The sequence below is a fragment of the Musa acuminata genome, chromosome BXJ3-6 (genome assembly GCF_036884655.1).
Source record: "Musa acuminata AAA Group cultivar baxijiao chromosome BXJ3-6, Cavendish_Baxijiao_AAA, whole genome shotgun sequence".
Taxonomy (NCBI): Eukaryota; Viridiplantae; Streptophyta; class Magnoliopsida; order Zingiberales; family Musaceae; genus Musa; species Musa acuminata.
This window is the reverse complement of record NC_088354.1, coordinates 5,426,229-5,449,962: the sequence shown is the minus strand read 5'-3', so window position 1 is coordinate 5,449,962 and position 23,734 is coordinate 5,426,229. Positions and strand designations below refer to the sequence as shown.

Here is a 23,734-nt window from a genome sequence, read left to right as displayed (position 1 = left end):
GATTTTTCTACAGACAGTACATATCTTCAGTAATCTTAATCATATTATAATGTCTTATAAATATTAAATTTCAAAAATGATAGTGTTTTTTTTAGTTTGATGATGCATATGTAACATTTTTAGTTTGTAAATCCACAAAAACATAAGAATGTAATATGTTGTCCATAAATATGAAGTTGAAAGAAACTGTTGCTTTACTGTAGAACAAAACAAAACAAGGTAATTGCACAACTTAGAGCATTACATGTCAACTCATTTGTTAAATGTAGCCACCACCCTACTGAGGGAGTTCACAATAATCCTTTTATATAGTTATTATAATTCCATAGAGACAAAATAAAACTCGATGTGGTAGCAATAGCCACCATATAGATAGCACATTTCAACCCAAGATTCTTCATTTACTTCTGTCTACAAGATTTGGTCCACTGGAAATTTTAGATTAAGCCGAAGTCAAGCTCAAAGTAACAAAAAGTTTGAATATTTTATGGGCATATGAGAAGTTTTGGTTTATGCAAAAACACTGTTGTAAAGCCCCTCCCTCAAGTCTTCAAACTGAAATAAATGAGGAGCATTGGACTTCTCTGATTCTAAGGACCACTGAGCCTGTTACCTGTTGAACCAAATAATGTATTGAGTTAACTTGAGGTCGTGGATTTGCAAACTAAAAATGTCACACATGCATCAAAGTGAAATTCCAAATCTAGATACAAGAGTGAAGATAAATACTAAATTAAACAATCAGCTAAAACTAAAAATACTATCATTTTTGAAATTAAATATTTTTGGGACGTTATAATATAATTAAGATTACTGAAGATGTGTACTGTCAGTGAAAAATTTATTTTTATATACAAATTGAATCAGTGGATATAAAAACTTATAGATACAAAGTAGATTTTTGAGTTATGATCATTTGCATTGTATATCCCAAAAAAATCTAAGTAGCTATGATGGCAGATAATTGATGTGTTTCTCTCCACCAGCAGTTAAAAGAAAAAAATAATTACTTTGTTAAGTATCAAATGGGAACTATACAGATATAGAAGTAGAAATTAAACTTATGAAGAAATGAAAATAAATAATGAAAAAATCAATTCAAATATATCATATATTATTGTTTAAAAAATAAAACAACTAAAAAAGATGATGCAATGCATAGAGCTCATTATTGCAAGTCCAAGATGCACCAATTTATGCCGTTTTACCATTTCTGGATCACCTAAATCATAACGAGCAATCTGACCAAAAGCACAAGGAAATAAAACTTTTGTCCACATAAAAAACTAAAATGATTATAGTTTTATGTTAATACAGTTTAAAGTATATTTAAGACTTTTGACACATTTATAGTACAAAGGATAAAGTGGAGAAATGAACAAAGAAGCCTGAAGTTGATAGTTCGAATTTGTAAGAATTATTGGAACCTTTCAACTGAAGCATTTAAACAATTGCAATGATCCTTTTGCCAATTGTGTGCTAAACGCTACGGGTATCATTTGAAATTGTTAATTAACACATTTGGTTCTCCTCAATCTGAACAAATGAAGGTCAATGGAAAAGGGAGAAAGTAAAAGGAGATATAATGTATGACAATTCTTTTTTTTGGTGCAAGAAGCAAGGCCTTACGGATAGGCAATATTTGGAATGACTGATACGGTACAATAACAAAGGGCTCAGTGGTGCCACAAAATTTTGAAGTACAATATATGTTTGCTAGAAAAATTTGTAATATTCTACTCTTGAACATATAGAAACAAGAACATCTTAAAATTTAAATTAGAATTTAAATTACCTGTTCCTACTCCTTGCAGCATCAAAATTCCTTTTCTGGAGAGTCGAGAACTACATCAACTGCTATCATATTCACTCGCCCTAATTATGTAGACCTAGAGAGCAGAAAACAAATTCACGAGACATCAGAACTGGAGGTATGTCAATAAGCAACATCAGATTGTAAAATGATTAACCACAATCAATTGCATGAAATACAAATGGACAGTAGACACACGAAGTGAAGCAGTGTATTACAAATGGATAGATCAAATAAGAAAACTACACCAAAAAGAGGTATTTGAAGTTATTAAGAAAAGGAGCATCAAATATTCTCTAATTTACCTTGAAAGTTGTCGTTTTGATCAAGTGGAAAACGACAGCATCGCCATGAACTAATTCATGATTTATAGAAAAACCTTTCCACCCTCCACTTAGTCCTCTCTTGTGGGCAAGATAAGTAGTATCGGATTCATCCCCGTTTTCATCTATTAAAGTAATTGTCGCACCACGCTTTGGCAGATGCTTGTTGCAGAATATTATAGGAAGGCCCTATTAACATCATTTATGAGACAAAAACTAGTGCTTATCAAGGATTCATCTTGAGTGTTTTAGACATTGATAGAAATTTACTGAGAGTTGCATCATCAAGGATGACTAGAATTACCAGCCAAAATCCTCCGGTGGTGTGAGATTGGAGCATAGACTTCACAAAAGAAGGAAACTTTGGGTCGAGTCCCGCTTCGATTTCCTCTGCTTTCGTTTGGGCGTACTCCCTAGCTTCATCTGATGCATATACTCGATCGTCCAAGCCTCTACGCTTCAAAACCCTAGCGATCCTAATTGAGATATATATTAGGGAAAGATTCTTCAGCCGTGCTAGATTAAGATGCAATCACCAACCTTCTCGGCCTATCCACGAAGTCTGAAGCTACCTATCCAAGCATCAAACATTAGCCAAAAGATAACCAAGCAACAGAAGCAATCGGTTAAAAGTCGAAGAAAGGAAGGATCGTTATTTTCTTGAATCTTCTTCCTCATTGTTTTAGGAACATAGGACAATCAACCAACAAGACAAGATCGGCTCGACAGGGGAAGCAGCGAGCCGAAGAGGCCTACTTCTCGGTAGTTGGGCTCCGGCAAGCTCGCGACGCGGACGGACCGGCGTACGGGGGTGAGGCTTGCATCCCGGGACATCTTTCGCTTGATCTGCTTGGCCTGGTTGAGCAAGAAACAGAGTTATGGAAGCGGGAGAAGGGAGAAAGTGAGAAAAAGGACGGATTTCGAGTGGAGGACCGGGGAGGTCTTGGGGGACGCGGCGGCGTCGCGGAGGGCGACGGAGAGGTGGGGGAGGTTAAGCTGTTCGAGCTTCTTCTTGTTCTCCTCTAGCCTCCTCCGCCGCTGCTCTTCGTAGGACATCGTCTCTGTGGTTCCCATATCTCTTCCCTTACCACGATAGATAGAGAGAGGGGAAGGAGAGCGAGTGATCGCTTTGCAAGCAGAAGCAGAGAGAGAGAGAGAAGGGAGGCGTTCAGAAATGGGAATGGCTATAAAGCGGAATGGAATTCAAAATTTGAAAGCGACTTTACGTGTCGCGGGTTTTAAGTTTAGTAATTTACTAACCATTTCCTGCCTTATCATTATTTATATTTCGATACCATCAATTTCCTTTTAATGTTACATTTCAATCATTATTTATATTGATAGTTTAAATTTATATATAATTAGTGTAACAATAAATCATTCAATATTTGATAGAGGGATATTATTCATTGCTATTAGTGTAATAATAAATAACAACAATTGTTATTTATTATTCATTGCTTCTTCATCACCACAAAACCCACACACACACACACAATGAATGAATGATATCAAGGCAGTAACTTCGAGTTCCTTAGCTTCCTTTCACTGGAAAGTCTCTGAGCAAAACGAGTCAAGGCTTCTTCGTTCCTTCCTTCTTCCTCCACCGGCTCATAGCTAACCAGCTTCTCAAGGTTCTCCTTCCCCGTGATGTCCAGCGACGCAGCATCTCCCGTCAAAGTGTCATCCTGCATGCACCTCAACGCCGGTTCGCTTCGTGAGATTGAAATGAGTCGTCGTCTTCCTTCTCGAAGCAAGCACACGGACCTGTATGCGAAGGTACTGCTTCTCCGATCACAGCGCTTGAAAGAGAACAGAGGCGTGGACGTCCATTGCGAGAGGATGTCGATGATGGGGGTGGTGCTCTTGTTGTACAGCCACTGAGCACGCCCCTCTTGCTGCTCTCTTGTGCAGTAAACCTTCCCTCTTGCTTGTTCGAACCGGTGCCGAGAGAGATGACAAGGAATCTGCCGTAGTCCACTGGCTTTATCGGAAAGAAGTCGGTGTTCTCCATGAAGATCCCCTTCGTCACTTGGCTCATCGCAGTTAAAGGTGTTTCAGCTTCAAACCGGTGCAAGTTGCTGATGATGTTATGGGTTCTTTCGTACTCAGCGTAGAAGACGGGGAGGGTTTTGCCCAACATTATCAAGATAAGATAGAACACAGATGCAGTGGTGGTCATGATGTATATGCATGGAACTCCGCTGCCTCACGTAGCTTCTCCCTCCACATAACATCTGCATACTCTTCGTCTGAGCAAACTAAAACCTTAAACTTGGATTCTCGTGATGTGAGTACGATTGTGATCCAAATAGATCAGACAGATAGAGCAGTTGTGTATGCATTGATTGTTGAATGTTTGCATTGATTGAGCTTAGAAAACGTTGACCGAGTCAATACGGTGCAGTGATGGCATTCTTCGCGATCGTACGGCCAGATCAAGCCCGACGAGTCAACTCGGCCTCTGAAACGAAAATCTCATGGGCTCGGGTTGACGAGCGAGTCGAATCGGTTCGATCGGTGGAATCGTCCGATTCGACTCGAGTTTACCGTGTGGACTCGTTGAGCTCCTTCAGATTAAAAATCGAAGTAGCCAAGCGAGCCCTAGCGTTTGGGCCGCTGCCGTTGCCGCTGTCGCTGCCAACGTCGCTGGCCGAGCCACCTCCTTCGCGCCACCATCGCATGCTGCCACCTCCCGCTACTCCGGTACTGTTCTCTCCTCTCCTCTCCTCTCTTCTCCTCCCCTCTCCGCTCATGCATTTCCTGTGTTGTTCTCTCTGTCCCTCTCCTGTTGTATCCCCGTCTCTCCTTTCTTTTCCTCCCCACTACTATGCTCTCCTCTGTTCTCCTTCACTCTTTCGGTCTCGCCTGTTTCATCCAACAGTAATTTTAATTTTATGAACAGAGTATCGTGGGACTTCAGATGAACCATGTTTGATATATGTTGAAATTGACTTGTTTTCTAAACCTGGATGTGGGTTCTGCTTCTGTTGATTGATTGTTCTTTTGGGTGTTTTTTTTCTCATATTTAGTATTTTTCTCCATTTTGGTGGTAGATGCATTTCACTCGCGCATTGCGATGGCTCGGTGCTCCGGATAAAAGTCATATGGGATATTATAACCATTTCAGTGGATTATCAGATCGGATGGGACGGGGCTTTTCAGTGATCAGATTGGTTCTGGATCAACCCCATCCCGATCCAAATCCATTCTGCTTGCAGGCAGACAGGAGATGGTACTCCCTCTTCTCCAACCCCTTTGGAACTCCTCTGCTGGATGGCCAGAACCAGCAGTTGAGGTCCATGGCCACGAAAAATCTTCTTGGTGCTTGCTCTGGCATTTGCCCTTCCCCCAGCTTCAGTTACAAGCCATTGAAATCCTTTGCCGCTCCGGTGAAGGTGATTCTTTTAATATATTTTTCACTTAAATTGACTCTTAAATATATGATGTGCCCCAATTTGATTCAGATCCAATTTGCTTGCAGCCATACCGGAGTGCCTTTGGAACTCCTTTGTGGAATCGGCAAAACCAATTGTTGAGGTCCATGGCCAGGAAGAATCTATTTGGTCCCTGCTATGCTGTGCATTCCTCATCTTCGAGCTTCAATTACACCCCTGTGAGATCCTTTGCGGCTCCAGTGCAGGTGGTGGTTGTTCTCTTCTCGTACAAATTGATATATATATTCACATGTATATGTATATTTACATGTATATGCACACTCACATGTGCGCACGCACATTATATATTTTAACTTTTGATGTTGTTTGATTGGAACTTTTTAGGCTAAACTGAAGTCAAAACCAGCTCTAGATTCAAATGTGGGGCCTAGGCTTAATGCAGCAATCACTGCACCATATGTTCGGCTTGTCACTGATGAGGGTATGTTGAATTCTTTTCCAAATTTTTATGTATACGTTATAGTAATTGAACTTCTTTTTGAATATTTATGATTCTTTGTTACCTCTACATTTGACTGTACTGATTGTTTGAGAATGGATTACTCAACTGGGGACCAAGTGGTTGCCATCTGTAGTTTCAACTTATTGTACCTAGTACATGTGCAAGTTGGTAAGTAGAAGATCGTAGATTGTTATTCTACTGGGGGCTTTGTTTACAGATTCAGTAAGGACTGGATAATGAGTGAATCATGATAAATAATGAGCAAAGCATGATTAAGCTGCTGTGAGCATCCAATCTTTAGCAGTATCAATATTTCAAAATGAACCAGCACTTTTGCTGTTCACTTGCTGTTATTTCTTCTGAGTTTGCTGAATATAATTTTCCTTCATTTCCCATGGTTAATGTGGTCATATAAACTATTACTTGCTGTTATAAAAATCTATAGGTCACGGCATTGTTTCAAGAAGAGAAGCACTTGATCGTGCAACAAAGCTCGAACTTGACTTAGTTGAGGTACAGATGGCCTGTTATACCATCATAATTTCTTGTCATATTTATGCATTAAGAAATAAATGCAAATGATTTTCTAGTTCATTAATGTTTTATTCTCACATTTTGTTCAAATTACTTTTGCCATCATCCATTGCATTCAATTACAATAATCTAATAAGTCTGACTTCAAGATGCTCTTTTTTTTCTTTCTTTTTTTTCAATCATTTTTGAACAAAGCATGATCATTCAACCTCTATGTATTGATTGCTATCTGTCACAAGTTGGAGTATCATTTGTTGATGGTAGGTTTTGATTTTGCATTAACTAAAAAAATACAGTTTTGTTATGTGGATAAAGAGGGTGTTGGACTTTGATTTTTTTGCAACTTCAAGCATGCATGCTGATTAAAGCATGAGGCGGCCATACACTGAAATAGACAAAAAAGTAAATGCTGTGTCAATAATAATAGAAAAGTTGGAAGAGCTTCAAAGTTCAAGTTGCACTCTGTTACACTCAATGATTCCACCTTACTTGCACGGAACACGTATTTTCAATAGTTTGTCTTGAGTTTATTCTAGAAGTCATAGAGAAGCAGCAGAAGATATGGAATGAGAAGGTTCACATCATTCTAGGTAGACAACTGTTTGCATTGAATATTTTGGATGTGTGCAAGGACTTAGTTGACAGAGGTGGCTGGGTGCGTCTATCTAGTACATGTGCAATTAAGATCACTCATGCATATTTCTAAGCCTGAACTCCTTAACATCTTTAGACTGGAAAAGTAAGCCATATGCACATTACTGAACTTATATTAACACACACATTCCCTAACCTTGTATATTGGTATGTCCCAGTAAAGGTAATAGGGTATAGGGAGTGAAGGCTGGGAAGAAAGAAGTGGTAAGAAGAGGTGGTCTAGGAGGGAGAAGCACTACAACAGAAGAAGGATAATCATGGCTACTGGTCTAATAAAAACAAACAATTTCATTCATGAAATCATAATAACATAGCATACAGGACTCAGTGCCAGACTTTAATTTCAATCATACAATAGAAATTTTAAATAATAATATAAAGAAAATACTTGTCTTCTGATGATCCCATCATTCTTCCTGTTGTGTCCGACTCTTGATGTTCTCCTTCAGTTGATTGCCTCCAGATTTGGATGGTTCTGATGTCTGGCAGTTATGCTGATTCATTGGTAAATCCTTTACTTCTGTTATTTCAAGGAGAGAAATAAAATATATTTCTGAGTGAATTAGAACACTTTTACTGCTGTTTGAAAGGTCCTTGCTCTGGTGTGGCCATGCTATTTGAAAAGTATCTTAGCCTAAAAATTCCAACAATGTCAATGGTGTTGGACTTTGAAAATTTTATCTTGGCTATCATTGGCATGATCTGGAACCATGATTGTAGTTCGGTGGGTTGCATAACTGGTTTATCTTTGGGTTATAGTCTTTGTCTGTATTTTGCACCCATGTTACATCTGGTTTCAGGATTTGTTTGCTATCCCCATACTCTGGTCAACAATAGGTTGAACTCGGGGTGGTAAGTTTGGAGGCAATAGAGATGTCAAAACTGCATGATCAGTTGAATTGTCGCTATAACAGGATAAGATCAAGAAAAATTTCTGTAAGCTGTCAGTATAGTTGTCTGCAAAAGCTTTGAGCTTGGCTGGTACATCATATTAGCCTCCAAAATCAGTGGGATTTACTACAAGTCTGAGATACAGGTCTCCCATAGCTATCAGAAGTTCCAATATTGATTACACTTTGTTGCTTTTAGGCCAACGAGTGACAATATAAGGCAGGCAGAGATAATCAATTATTCTCATTACAAGGGTTTTTGGTCGTCAGTTTCCTTAATATTAGGACCGCTAACTAGTGAGCTGTTTCACACATCTCTGTGAAGTCTCATTATCACATTGATAACATATCTGAGGGAGAGATCTTCATCTCCTGTGCATCAAACAATGGAGGACTCTGACATCGTAGCTGATTGTCATGAGAAGCCACTGAAGCTACTCTGTGCTGATACAAAACTATTATGGTCAATGGCTAGTAATGAACTGGACTACTTTCTTCATTGTCCCACCATGATTATGACTTGGAATAGGGCCTGTCAAGGTTGTTTGTGTATTCAACCATACCGAACTAAAACCATGGCAGACCAGGTTGATTGGTCTGGTGGGCTGCAGTTGCTGTGGATTCGTATCCAGCATTATGACATTCTAAGACATGCAGAAGAAAAAAAGTTCAATTTTCTTCAGAACTTCGTATTGGAAAAGATTCTTCACTCCTTCACTGATCACTGATTGCATTATATTTGCTAATGCTGGACCTGCCAGCCTGTTCCAGCCTCTGTGTTGCGTGCTAGTTGACTACCTTTGCACAGGAACATGCTCATTGCTCTGGTTGCTTGCAATTACGGACACTTAACTGTCATGTGAGCAGCATGGACATGGCAAGGAAACATGAAGGTCGATCTTTCAGAAAAGAAGAAAAAACTGATGTGCTCTTTATGTTTTCTGTGGTCAATTTGATACCTACTGTTAGTCAGCGATTTCAATAGGCGCTCGGGTGTTCGTCTAGGCGCTTGGGCGAGGCGAGGCCCGAGCGTCTCGCTTTAAAGAGGCACCACCTAGGCGCTGGCCCTGGCCCAGGTACTTCGGGCGAGCGCCCGGGTTAAACCATGCAACCAAACCAGTGTTTTACGTCTGGTTTGGTCTTTGGTGCTTTAGTTGGTTCAATTAAACCAACTAAAGCATCGATATTAGCCTCCCAACATCCCTCCCGCGACTTCCCCAACCCTAACCCTGCTCGCGATTCTGCCGCTGACATTTCCTCTCTACTGCCGTTGCCTCTCCGCTACTGTTGCCTCTCTTCGTTGTCACTGCTCTCTGTCACCGCTGCCACTGCCACTATCGCCGCTCCCGCTCCTCCTGCCGCTATTCGCTGCTGCTTCTCTCAGTCAGCAGCCTCAGTCTTACTTTTACACTGTGCTCCCGGTATCGCTTCTCGCTGCTACCGCTATCGCTGCCACTACTGTTGCTTGTCGTTGCTGTCGCTGCTCGCCACTATCGTTGCTCCCGCTCCTACTACCGCTGCCACCTCTCGCCGCTACTGTTACTCTTACTCTTTTTTCTCACATCGACTCGATATTATATTGTTAACAGTATATTAACAGTATACTGTTAACTATATATGAGCAACAATATTTTTTTTTATTTATTAGATTAATAATATATTATTTTTATTTTAATATTTCTAATTTTTATTTATTTGAAATTATTGTTATTGTTTTGAATTTTGAGATTTTTTGTTAATGTGATATTATGATTCTGTAAGATTTTTTAATTTAATATCATATTCTTATTTAAATAATTATATTTATTAATTATATTATATATTTTTATATTTTAGCGCCTCGCTACGCTTAGGCGAGTGCCTAGCGCTTTTTAAATCATTACTGCTAGTGAAGTTTCTTTATTGACCACATGTTTTTTGCTTTTATTTTTCAAACTTGCAAACATATATGATGTGTCATTTCTCTTTTCTGTCATCATTTGATTTATAAGTTGATCCAAAAATTTGGACAAATTGACTATTATCTTCCTATTGCAAAATATTGTTATTGTACTCTTGGATTTTTATGCAACTTGTAGATCTGGAAAATCATCAGTCTTTCAAAGTTGTGTAATGAATTTATTGGACCTTATTTTGGAAAGAAAGTTCTTCATTTTCTTTCTTTGTTATATACATCCTATACTTTCCTTTTCTCTTTATACAGCAGCTTTAAGCATGCTGTTCGAATCTGGTTCACTCTTTGTTTTCTATTTTTTTCCACGGGTTGTACTCCTCTCTAGATTGACTCTGAACTTACTAGATGTGCATAAAATATGCTATACTATGCATCTGTATGTACTTCTATATGCATTTGTACTAGATAGAAGCTGAAACTGATTTTTTTGACATTATAGTACATTACTTGTTTTACATAGTACTAACTTTTGTTACTTGTTTGATTTTGTAGGTTCAAAGAAATGCAAATCCACCTGTTTGCAAGATTATGGACTTCCATAAGGAGAAGTTCAAACAAGAAGTAAAGGAAAAGGAACGTGCCAAAAGCAAGGTAATACAATATGATTCTTTCCTTCCGAGCTATATAAGTAACCTTATACATATAATGAATTTTTACCACTAAGGATATGTGACGTAATACAACAGCTGCAAATTGTCAACAAATATTTTAGATATTTAAAGATCTGCAACTTTTTTTATTGTTAAAAAAATGTATTATAATTTATCTATTAACTTTATTTACATTTGCATTCCTGAAAACCAAATGAGTAAGTTGTTAAAAGTTTTTAGTGGCAGAGGTTTTTAGTTTGTGACAGTCTTTCAATTATATAACCATTTTAGATCTTTGAGTTAGCCTCAAGGTCTCAAATATTGATTGCAGTGGTACATACCTACCAGTAGTCACCGATCCGACCAAGGATGCCACTCAACTTTTTATTATTTTTTTAGTGATACCTGAAAGTGTACATTGTTGGTACATTGCTGCTGTACCAGTATTAAATCAGTTCAACGAGATCTCGAAACCAAAATCTGACCAAGATTTTAAAACCTTGGTAAGCTTTGCCATAAAAGCATTAATATTGAAGTGGAATTGCAATCGGTGCTTGAAGTTCCTGCATCTACTTAAAGCCTTTCCAAGATGGACAGTGTATAATGCGATATGCACTTTGTGAACTGGGAGGAGACATTAAGTCCATACATGTGGGTTTCATGTAAAAACAAGTTGATCAACTTATTACATAGAGAATGAAAATGCACTAGTTTTTTGAGGCATACTTATCCTGGAGAAATTGTGTTCATGGTGTGCCATCTTGTGGTCTTAATGATGATAATATATTTGTTTGTGTGCTAGATAAAATATGAACAAATATCAGTGGAACTTTAAGATATTTCCTTCATATTTAATCATCTGTATTTTCTCCCCATATTAGGTTGATACACAAGGTTTAAGTAGATAGTCATGACGAGGTGGTTTATTCTATCACGTGGATTGGACTATGTCAAATCATTGAGGTTTTTTAATTTAATAAAGCTATTATTATGTCCATAAATGATTACTAATAGTTGAAGAGGCTTCTTGTTACAGTTGACAAATGACAATATTTAACAAATGGCTGCAACTTTTAAATACACAACCAAGAGTCTTATGCAAATCAACTTGCCTAAAAGATTAAAGTGTTATTTAATAACAAAATGATCTACCTTATTGCTGATCATTTAAGATCATGTTCTTCTAGGATTTCTTTAACTTAGAAATGTATAAGATGACATGTTCATTTGGATGCATGAACCATTTTGAATCAATGGAACATTACACTTATATGATACTTTTTTTTGTGTGTAAATTTATTAAGTTGCTGCATGACAAATTATGTACTTCTACTTCTTCACCAAGATTTTGTAAGGGAAAGAAAAAGAGGCTAAATGGAAATGGAGGAACATGAGCTTGATTGAAGATTTGGTTCGTTAGGGAAATCCTATCTCAGCGGTGGATAGTTGTTTGCCCAACTCTGATCAGCAAACTTCTATTTTGATTAAATCTTCCCTCAGCAGTGGATTGTTGTTTGTCCAATTCTGATCAGCAAACTTCTATCTTGATTATTGCATACCTCTCTTTTGACATCTGATGAGAATCCTTCTGATATCTTGCCTTTCCAGATCTGATGGGAGACCACTCATGTATTTTATGTATCACTTGGCAGATATACTAATCAATCAATAATTCTGTACCAAATATTAATAATCTTTAACAATATTACCAAAAGATATATATTTTTTAACTTTGTGATTACTAAACATATCTTTTGTTTATTGTTTTGAAAAAAAAATTATTTGGTGGTGACCATCCATTGAACTTTTTAAATGAAAAAAAATATGACTACTCTTTATGTTTTTATTATTTTTAATAACATGAATACTGATATGATCGATTCCATTTTGTATTTGCTTTCATATTGCAGTCGTCAATTGCAATGCGGGGCGGGGATCACAAAGAAGTTCGGTTTAAAGGAAAAATTGTAAGTAATTTATTCAATAGACACACACAAATGTATGTGTGTGTGTGTGTATTTATATTTGCAGCACCTTGTGAGTTTCCATTTTGCCTAACTTGAATCAAATAAAAGTGCAGCTTGAATTTAATTCAAACTGCCAAAATATTTTTGTTAATGTTGGATCTAAGTTGGAGTGCTAAAGTATTTTTGATGATTTTCATTAAAATGGATTTCCATTCTTTTGTATTTTGGACTATGTTTTGCTACTACATAGATTTCCATCATTGACAGTACATCCATTGCATCTCAGGACTTCGCTCACTACTCTGTAATGAATAACATGTTTATTTGTCTACCTCCATTGCCATATTTATGCTTCTATATGTGTATGGTTATTATGTTTGCAACAAAGTGGAAACTCTTTTACTTCTTACAAGCTTATTGGTGGAATTGTGGTCAATGGTTCCCTGCACTTCAGCATCTTGAGGGTATCCCACTAGTGGATGCCCTCTATATTTTGACAGCATAATTGATGACACTATGTAGATGATGAAGTGGTGTAACACCTTGAGTTCTAGCGTGCCACGTAATAGGTCCCCTATGTACATGTGGGTCATAATCTTACAAACAAATCCAAGTTCATCGTATGATAACTTTTGTCTTGTAAGAACAAGGTGGGGTCACTATCAATTGACCACGTGTCCTACAATGACCAATATAGGTGTAGAAGCAAAATATGCTAAAACATATATAGTATGGAACTTATTAACTTAACATTATCACAGTGCTAACCGCTCTAGAATTTTTTTGTAATAATAAAAGAAAATGTCTCAAAGAGAAATATATGTTACATTTAACGAAGTTTCTTATCCTCCTTTTATGTTTTTTGTTCCAAATATAATATTCAATCAATATTCTGTGATATGAATGCCTTTTTTTCTTTCTATAGAGTGTTGTTAGATATGTCTCAATGAAATTTGTTGTTTGTTTTGGATAACAACCAACTTGTTAGTTATAAAAATTTGAATTCCTAATACCTTACCAAAAATTTATATATGATTACATTCCTAATCTATATCTTAAATATATCGCTAACATTATTTATTTCACCTCTTCTGATTATTGCATCTGGAGGTTTTCTAAACATATATCATTATCATCTTAAATAATTTTTTCTCATCTTATCCTTTATTGAAGTGATATTTAATTGTTTACGAATAAGAGTATTTCTTTTCTTGTCTTTCCTAGTAACTTCATCTATCTATCTAAACATTCTCATCTCAATAACACAAATTTTCTATATACGTTGTTTCTTTACTGCCCAATGCTCAAATCCATAAAGCATTGTTAGTCTCACAACTTTCTTATAAATTTTTTCTTTTGATCTCAAAGGTACTCGATGATCACACAAGACTCCTAACTTTCCTTTTTCCATCTCGACAATACGAAGTTTCTATATATATTGTTTCTTTATTGCCCAACACTCAAATCCATAAAGCATTGTTGATCTCACAACTCTTTTATAAAAAAATTCTTTTAATCTCAATGGTACTTGATGATCACACAAGACTCCTGACGCTCCTCGTCATTTTAACCAACCTGTTTTTACTTTATGAATAATATCTTCACTGATCTTTCCATCTTATTGAATAATTGATCTAAGATACTTAAAACTTATACTTAAAGGGACTTCCTGTCTATCCAATTTAAATATATTCTCTTGTTTATTTCTAGAATCACTAAAATTACATTTTATATATTTAGTTTTAGTCCTACTTAATCTAAAACCTTTAGTTTCTAAGAATTGCATCTATAACTTAAGCTTATAATCAATTCCACTTAGTCTTTCATCAACTAAGACAATATCAGTGTTTAATAACATACATCAAAGAGGTCTGTCATGTAAGTGACGAGTAAGTTCATCCATTATCAATGCGAAAAGGTAGGATCTTGTGTGGAATATTCATTAAATAATTTATAGAAATAATAGGTATTTTTTTATCTTCGTCTTTGCGTCTAATATTATCTAAATTCTTACACTTTCTTTCCCTAACTTTAACAATTCGATATATATCTTTTTCAATATCTTTAATGTCTAATTTATTACAAAAATCATCATAAGCCTTATATCTTGTCATACTAACCATCTTTTTAGCCTTTTTTTTAGACTCTTTATATCTTTAATTTTTTTTTCTCATTTTCACAATTTTGCCGATCTTTAAAACATGATCTTTTTGTAAAAATTGCTTTTTGAACTTCCTCGCATCACTACCAACTCTCTCTTAAGGTTACATATCTATTTTTAGTTTCATCAAGAATCTCCTTTGTTAAGCTCCTAGTCCTATTAGCGATCGTAGTCCAAATAATATTAATATTGTCCTTATCTAAGTTCCAAGTCGTCTCCTTTTTCATCTTATTCTTTAAAGTATTTATATTTTCATCTTTAAAAGATCACCATTTAGTCATAGTAATTTTTTTTTTCTACAATAAATATCTAATACCATCAATCTACGTTGATTCGTTAAACTTTCACCAAGTATACCAAGTATAACTTTATAATTCTTACAAATAACTTTATCTACCTTTCTAGCAAGAAAGTCTATTTAGTTATGGTTGTGACCACTCTTATAAGTAATCAAATATTTATCTCTCTTTTTATAGTGAGTATTTACAAGTATAAAATCATATGAAATTATAAAATCTAAAATCATACCACCATGTTCATTTCTCTCATAAAAACCCCCATGCACCCCTTTATATTACCATATGTTTTTCCTATATGATCATTCAAATCTCCTCCAATTATAAGTTTTCCGGTTTTAGACATTCCTTGAATGATATCATCTAAGGTTTCCCAAAATTCTCTTTTGGTTTGACTGTCCAATCTGACTTGAGCAGCATAAGCACTAATGACAAATAAAATTTCTATCACTCAATCAAACATAGAAAATGCCCAGAAAAATAAATCCAAAAATAGAAAAATAAGCAAATTTAATCCTATAACTTTTATGGTCAACGTAAACTTAATTAAGCTCAGTTTTGCATTTTGGTCTTGACTTGATTTGCATCACCTTCGATTTTTAGCTTGCTGGTAAAGCTTTAAGATTTTACACAACACACATGTACAGAGCCTATATGTTTATACAATTGTTGCAAGACTATTTACATGTATGTTTCCAGAAGCATGGAATCTTGGTTCTCGATTTCATTTCAATATATGTGAAAGAAAACCAAGGCTCCAGTTTACATAGATATGGAATAAATTGTTTCTTGGTACTTATGTGTTTTTCATGTGAAACTTGATTAGATTATCAGTACTTGGAGAGTTTAAAATTAAAAGATTGTTTTGGATATGTGTGATGTAACTTTAGTTGAAAGTGAATGTTCTTCGGTCATTGAAAAAATAGTGTAGAACTGCTGCCTTTGCACATTTAAGTTTCCATCTGAAAAATAAAAAAGAAACATTTTCTATGTGCAGTTTGTCTGTTTCAAATGTTTAAATATTTATTCTTTTTCTTACAGGATTTAAGAGACTTGAAAATTAAAGCAGATTTGGTTATAAGATTGATGGAACGTGGTTACAAGATAAAGGTAATTTTACTATTTTTCTTTGATTGTGCTACTTTAAAATGTTGATACGTTATATTTTTTTTTTTCAAACTTGACAGTCCTAGAGATCTCTTTTTTTCATTTTTGTGTTAATTTTAGTTAATAGATGATTCTCCAGTTGCTATTTTGCTTTTTTTTTTCTTTAATTAAGATATGTTAGGTTCAGCTGAAAGGTTTCTGGTGTGACTATTATTTGCTAAATACTTTTTTTTAGGCGTCAAGCCCCATTGAGTGCCTTATGGTGCTTAAATACTTTAGTATTTGTTGTATCCTACATAAATTTTAGTGATCACATTAATCATTGATAGGGTAGGGTTGCATTGCTGGAATCCAACAGGGTCACTCCTGATCACTCTAGCAGCTTTGCTAGATGAGAATTTGAAGGTCATGTGATCAGTAAAGTCGACCACTATTACTTGGCTTAGGATTGGTCAATTGATGCCATTGTAGGTGGCCGAAAGATTAGCAACCAGGAATTTGGCTTTTAGTCTTGGTACTTTGGGTGGAATCGTTCATCAAATAAAGAGATCAGTCAGGGGTTGGTTTGTGAATTATCAATGCTCTCCCTCGAGAGTTTCTGAACTTTAGGAATGTATTCAAAATTTCAAATAACGAATGTCTTTCAAGCTCTCAATGTTGATCAGGATTTATTCACAAAGCCTTGGAAATCCTTAGAGATATCATCAGGGCATCATCATGCCTAATCTCATGGTCTTCAATATCTCTCTTATTGAAGATGATATCAGTATCATCATCCTCGAACCTTCATCACTTGATTGTTATGCGTGTGATTCCACCATCTTACATATGTTGTAACAGAGCTTGCTTCCTTAGTAGAAAGTCCTTGTATACGATTTATACTTTGGTTTTTACTGAGAGAACTGAAGTGCAAATGTATTCATCTTAAGAGTTCGTTTTTCTCACTATATTTAGTATAAAATACCAGCATAAGATACAGAGACATTTACAAGTTTTCCATCTCTCTTTTAATAAATAACATTCTCATGCTGAGGCTAATATGAAGGAAATTGGAGCAAGTGTCCCATACCCCATTTAATTGTCCTCTAATATTTTCTAGTTTTGACAGCTTTGAAGAATCTAATCTTAGTTGAGATAGATCCTGATTACTTGTTTACATGGACGAAATGAATAACTTTATGCACATCCTTTTTATGATACAGTGTACAGCTATGCCCTCAAGCAAAGAAGAGGAAGACTTGGGTGGGCTCATATCACAACTTTTACCTCTGGTGAGTGTCATACTATTATGCTTTGCTTATCATTAAAACCATATAGAATACCTTAATTCATTATTTGTCAATCCTGATCTTTTAGTTCCATGTAACGACATAAATAATTTTGAATGCTCTGCTTCATGCATGATCATTAACCCAGTAAACTTATTGAGCATTGATCTGTAAAACAGATAGAAGATGTTTCAGTTATAGAAAGTGGTCCACATGTAGATACAAGGCAAGCATATGTGATTGTCAAGCACGCTAAGTTTGGAACAAAGAAGTCTGGAAAGAAAGTCAGCAAGGTCGTGGAAACAGCAGCCAAAGGGTTTCAAGGAGCTGTTTCTCACACTCCTGAAGCACTTACCAGTACGAGCCAAGATGGGAAGGTACTCCAAAGTGAAGAATGGGATCCCGTTGATTGCAGTTCAGAGGCTGAGGATGAGGCTCAAGAAAACTTCAAAGAGGAAGCAGATTGGGAAGTATTCAACGATACCAATGACTCAGGAGATTTATTTAATTTTGATTCAGAGGGGAGTAGTACTCACTCTGGCATTAGTGGAAATGCGGATAATGCATCTTCTCGTGCCCGTTTGATGGATAAGAACATCAGTGACACTTCACATCATAAGGTCACTCCACCTGTCAGTGGATTTACAGTTCCAGGGCCTGGACTAGGCTCATTGAGATCTGTTGTTGAAACTTCCGAGGAACCTTCAGTTGTGGATGATAATCGATATAGAAAACGAACTGTGGTGAAGGGGAGGTTTCACCAGCCATACTTGTCAGAGAGAAATAATGCAGCACCTTATTTTAGAGCAGCAACGAATCAAGGGAGGACACAGCAGGAACCTATGAGAACTGAAGGTCAAGGACGTCGGGTTGATGCAAAGCAACCACAGTTCTATGCCGCTACTCCTCCTTCACCATCAAGCCCTGGGATTTCCAAAGTTGCAAGAACTCCTGATGGCAGATCTGGAGATGGAACTACGACCAAGGCTGATGATACTGATTCACCATCTAAAGGTTATGGAATTTTCAGTTTGAAGAGTCCTGCAACTGGTAATGGAAAGAGCCAAGCAAGTTTAAATATTGGTAAACCTGGTGATATTGGATCTCATGCGCCAAATTATGGAATTTTCAGTAGTTCTAAAGTTCCTAACAGTGAAATGCAAAACTCAGGAGGTGAGACTACAGCAAAGAATAAGAATCCGTCTTCACCAACACCCGGTTATGGAAATTTCAGCACTAAAAAACCAGCTGTCTCCAGTGATCAGCACTCTGGAGATTCTCCTCCAGGTAAATCTGGCAGTTCTACCCCTCCGACTCGGGGATACGGAATTTTTAGTGCTACCAAATCTGCATCATCCGGTAACTAGGGGAACTAGGAAGTGATATAATCAGTTTGCAAGCGGATCTAGTGGTCTCTTGTGAGTGCCTTGAAATATTCTAGGCTGGACACTCAAAAAACTCGAGATTAGAAATACCACAATAATCAAAGAGGAGAGTGAGATGAATCACCATCGTTCAAGAACTTTTGACAGTGCAAGAAAAGCCCGATTCACAGGGTGTAATACATCAGTTTAGGTATTTTTAGTACATAATTTTGTTTTTGGTTCTACATTTCAACCAGATGAATAATGCAGCCATATTGGTTGATGATTTTTCGTTTACTTTATTGTAACGAGCCTGGTTGAACTCTTGTTGCTTGGCATCATGCATCTCCATCTACAAATTCTTTGTGATATGGTTTGTTCTTTTAAGAGGGATAATTATAGTCCATCTACAAATCTGCTACGCGTTACATTTATTTATCTCATATTTATTTATGAGGTGAGTTGGATACATATTTGTGAAACGAGTCGAATGAAACCATATTCGATTGTATAATCAACCTAAAAATAAAAATAAAAAATACCTTCAAATAAAAGAAATGTACCATATTGCCTGTTATGTTAAAAAATTGAAGTGAGTTAGACAAATTTCATGATATTACACTTGTAAATGAATTGTATCACACTCAACTGTACAATCAAGCATTGATCCACTTGAGTCTCCAATCAAGTGTACATAGTCATAGTCCATCTATGAATGTGTAATAAGGAGCTTTTATCCAACTCAGTATCATAAAATTTATCCAACCCATCTCAAACTTTCATTATAAAAAAAATATATAAACAAATATTTATATTATCTTATAGTTTTTTTTGATGATTTTAGGGATTTTTATAGCTCAATTTGCCGCTTAAGTCTACATTCGAGCATAACACCATAAAGTTATGATAGAATTAGTTACCCTATTTGTTTTTCTATTTTCTTGATTTTTTTAATTTATTAAACCCAATTTAGCATAAATGGACCGTTCAATTCATTATGAGAGAATTTTCTGAGTAAATTATAAATTAAAAGGGTATTAATCTCGACCTAAATTAATTTATTATATAAATTAGACACCACTATCAGTTAAGAAAAACATTAGGGGCCCAAAGATTATGATATCTTAATCATATGCAAAACTCACGTCTATCCATCCTATCACCAAAATAAAGTGATCGACTTGAGAATTCTTAATTCTATGCATTAACATTCAACGAGTGGTACTCCACAAATGCATATCCACTCCAACTTCAAATGGTGCGTTGCAGACGTGATGAGAACTCCCCAAACCACTTGATTAAGATTGCAAGAAGTGAAACTCACACCCTGAAACAGTATGTGTGTTCAAAATAGCACAGAGAGAGAGATATAGAGAGAGAGAGAGAGAGGAACAAGTGGCCATGGCGCTTCCCGTCTGCAATCAAGGAAAAGTGGCAAAGCTTTTGGACAACGCAGCGTCTCTCGAACTATAATGAAAGCTCATAGTGGACGTGAAGCACACACCTTTTGTCGGCATGTTGGCGAGACCTCAGCAAGTGGGCGGTGACAAAAGGTGGTGAGGAGGAAGATGTGATGATTCCAAAGCCCCCTCCTTATTATTAACATCCAAAAGCTAAAGCAAACCAGCTTTCCCTTCCTTTTCTTTACTCTTCTTCCTTGTGTCCTCCTAATTACCTCGACATTAAATACCAATTTTCTACATCAAACAAACCCTAGCCTTTCCTTTCCCCTCCCCCTCACGTCCATACTCCTCCCCCTTGTTTTCACCATGCTTGGCCATGACGTTCCCCATCAAAAGACTACACCTCCTCATCTTTCTTTATTCTTACATTCACATCCTCGGAAGAACCACTGCTCTTTCTTAATTAACTCATGATTAATATCGATCATACTTAATTTGTCTTGCACCGTACAAAATTGAGCTTGACTCACTTGGACGTGATTAACTACAGTGATTATGAGCTTTTCAAGGATGGGATATATTTGTCAAAGCCTCCTCGAATAAAAGCCTAAGCATGGGTTGGATACATTAGACAGGAAGAGACCTTCTCTGCATGCCACTGTCCCCAAAATATTCCATGTCTTGCCTTGCTACTTTACATGCATCTTACTCGGCCACTGCCACACTCCCATGATGACTGAGCTCTTACATATATTTATATGCGAGAGACAGGGGAGCTTTTCTTAATGCAAAATCTACAGCTAAGTCTTTTCTTTTGATGGCTGGTGCATGCACTCTAAACTTGTCTCTCATTTGACTCGGCCTTAATCAAGAAATAATCATGCAAGTAGTTCCCTAAAGATTGTCATAACGGGATCACTAATTACCTTTTCCATCTCCACAAGAAAAAGACAAGTCCATGCAAGGAGTTGTACCATTTACTCCGATGACATGCCTCCGAACGCTTGCATCATTCCCAACATAAAGCTTAAAATATTGTATGTTTGCTACTTCAAACGAGCGATATCGAGAGAGAGAATAGAAATTTGGGTTGAAGGGTGTGGAATTTATGATACGTAGGAAGACATGATGGGAGTCCACGTCGCGCTACTCTTTTCGGAACCAACCCCAACGAATTCACCCACGGCAACGGTCCATGAGGCGACAGACTGCCGGGGCCCAGTGGCTTGGTGAGGCGAGTGGATACATGGGTGAGAAACGGGGGTGTCAGAGCCACTGGGGCGGCGGCCGCGGGCGTATATTCCCGTCCCCGACAGCGGCGGGGCCCCAAGGAACTCACGCTCCTGCATGGGCCGCGGGCTGGCGGGACCCGCCTCCCACACCCAACCCCTGAGCGCGCGTGCGAAGCCGGGCTTCGTGCGGGATCGGCCCTGCCGGGTGGGGTGGAGCCCACCACGTCTGGGGCGTGGTAGGAAGCTGTAGTAATCTATTCCGAGGCCGTGCAGTTTCCTCTGATGTACTCACCACACACTCACCCACTCCTTCACCCACTATACATTACCCACCATTAACACTTGATAGATCTAATAATATATTAAGACACATATCATTAAGACGAAGTCCGGTCAAAGGTCAAACTTAAGTTTGAACTGCTAATTATTAGTAACTCGATTAATTCTATATAATACATTACAGGTTTCTGTGTAGGCTGCTATTATAATTGCATCATATGATATTTTAACTTAACGTGCTTCATGCACGCATCATTACTTGAGCACCTCAAGGTGACACGCTCTGTTCGACCATTTATAACTATGGCAGATGATACATCGGAATGTGGTGTGAGCTGAGAGACCTCAGTATTAGATTAAGCATCTCTTCTCAGTCGATCATGAGTGGTGAAACCAAATTTTCATAGCTCGGTGCAGAAGAGTTCGTAAAGGTCGATGAGCCATTGGTGGCTGATGATTAAGATAAACATATGGTTGATATCGATGCTGAATGCACAGTTATCGAAGATGAACAGTAGTGAAACCTGATGAACTGTCTGGTGAGTTTTTAATGATGAATAAAGTCAAAAAAGAAAAACATGTATATATATGTAATTGTGTTCGATTTGATTTGTGATATCCTTTAAAAAAATAGAAATTAATATTATTTTCAGAGAAAAAGAAAAGGAAGAGAAGTAACCATCATTACATTACCTGTAGGGAAGAAGAAGCAACAAGAAAGCTCCATAGACCACCTGTGAAGTATTTACTACACAAGACCTAAAGCATGTAAGCCAACCTAATCTTCATGTAGTGTCACTTCCAGTGAGAACAATACTGGTCGAGTACCTAAATCCGTAAGGAGTAGAAGACTGCAGGGAAGAAAGCAGGAGGAGGTCTCCTGCTTTAGCAAGAGTGGTTGATGAGAATGGGGGAAGGAAGTGGTCAAGAGGATCTTCCATCGTTAATCATGGTCTGGGGAGAAATATGATCAGTTCTTCTGACCTCAAACATCTTGTCATGTCTTTTCCCTTTGTATACTATTTCCCTGGTGCTGGTAAACTGGGTGGTGTTATCATGTTGGAGGCCACATGCTGACAAGAACACGCATATGGAGAAAGAAAGGGCTGAGACTTTTTCTTGCTGGCTCGGACATGGATGAAAAGTACCACACTGAAGTACAAAAAGCTAATGCTTTTCCACACACTAGCCACTATGCTCAGCAGCACTGCCATGCTTAATCTGCCATACAAATGAGGTGATCATATCTAGAATGCGGTGGGAAGAAGGCATGACATGAAGTAGCAATTGGAGAGAAGATGCAGGCGGAGGTGGTGGTGGTGGTGGAGGAAGAAGAAGAAGAAGAAGAAGGAGGAGAGTTGAACATATGGGAATTGGCGCAGCAGGTGAAGTGGCCATCTCCTACTTTTTGTGCGTACGCATGCAGGCAGGCAGGCATGCATTTGCAGGGGGAATAGGCAGGTACTGGACATGGCTATGTTTGCAGGGGGCAATGAGAGCTATATTGCTTGTTTGGAACAGTTGGCTTGTTTCTTTGAATTTGTTCTCTCTGGATGCATATCTTTTGGTGCTCATGACTCATGATTCCTCTCTATACCTACAGGTTCAATGTGTGTGAGAGAGAGAGAGAGAGAGAGGGAGAGAGAGGGAAGGGGATGTCAGGGTCACTTCCTATCTGATGAGTTAGTTCCCTTTTCCGATGAAGGAAGGGCGAGGGAGGGAGGGAGGAGAAGAAAGCATCGATCGATCCATGGGGACCGAAGTGCATGGGAATCCTCAAACATTTTGTAGGAGCTCTCATGACAGCATACATGAGACAAAGAAGCAAGTCACGTCCCATCCATGTCCATTTGTAAGAAAACCCTAATGGCCTTGCGATCGCTGCTGCTGCTGCAGCTGCTGCATGCGCCACTGTCGTCGTGCACCTCACGCTCTACAATCATCGACTGCAAAGATTTAGTACGCCGATCTCGTGGGCTCAGCGAGGAGATAGAATGGA

The 23,734-nt window shown here is 37.5% G+C and overlaps 2 protein-coding genes across 4 annotated transcripts; one reads left to right on the top strand and one right to left on the bottom strand.

The window, feature by feature from the left end:
• Positions 1 to 426: 426 nt before the first annotated feature.
• Positions 427 to 3,290, bottom strand: LOC135640019 (B3 domain-containing protein Os06g0194400-like). Of its 2 annotated transcripts, none has more exons than XM_065154095.1 (7): positions 3,070 to 3,290; positions 2,893 to 2,991; positions 2,677 to 2,708; positions 2,441 to 2,612; positions 2,119 to 2,325; positions 1,796 to 1,889; positions 427 to 613 (listed from the first exon to the last, which is right to left on the bottom strand). In XM_065154095.1, exons 1-6 carry the CDS (start codon positions 3,208 to 3,210, stop codon positions 1,851 to 1,853), a joined length of 690 nt encoding a protein of 229 aa, XP_065010167.1. In that variant the 5' UTR covers positions 3,211 to 3,290; the 3' UTR covers positions 427 to 613; positions 1,796 to 1,850. The 2 variants fall into 2 exon arrangements, with proteins under 2 accessions (XP_065010167.1, XP_065010168.1); XM_065154096.1 differs by having other exon boundaries at positions 2,441 to 2,603.
• Positions 3,291 to 4,739: 1,449 nt separating this feature from the next.
• LOC103987098 (translation initiation factor IF3-1, mitochondrial) lies at positions 4,740 to 19,118 on the top strand. 2 transcript variants are annotated; one of them, XM_065153297.1, is made up of 11 exons: positions 4,752 to 4,842; positions 5,042 to 5,110; positions 5,193 to 5,534; positions 5,621 to 5,779; positions 5,919 to 6,015; positions 6,482 to 6,549; positions 10,561 to 10,659; positions 12,569 to 12,625; positions 16,124 to 16,192; positions 17,392 to 17,460; positions 17,637 to 19,118. In XM_065153297.1, exons 2-11 carry the CDS (start codon positions 5,078 to 5,080, stop codon positions 18,822 to 18,824), a joined length of 2,181 nt encoding a protein of 726 aa, XP_065009369.1. In that variant the 5' UTR covers positions 4,752 to 4,842; positions 5,042 to 5,077; the 3' UTR covers positions 18,825 to 19,118. The 2 variants fall into 2 exon arrangements, with proteins under 2 accessions (XP_009403570.2, XP_065009369.1); XM_009405295.3 differs by lacking the exon at positions 5,042 to 5,110 and having other exon boundaries at positions 4,740 to 4,842.
• The last annotated feature ends 4,616 nt before the right edge of the window (positions 19,119 to 23,734 follow it).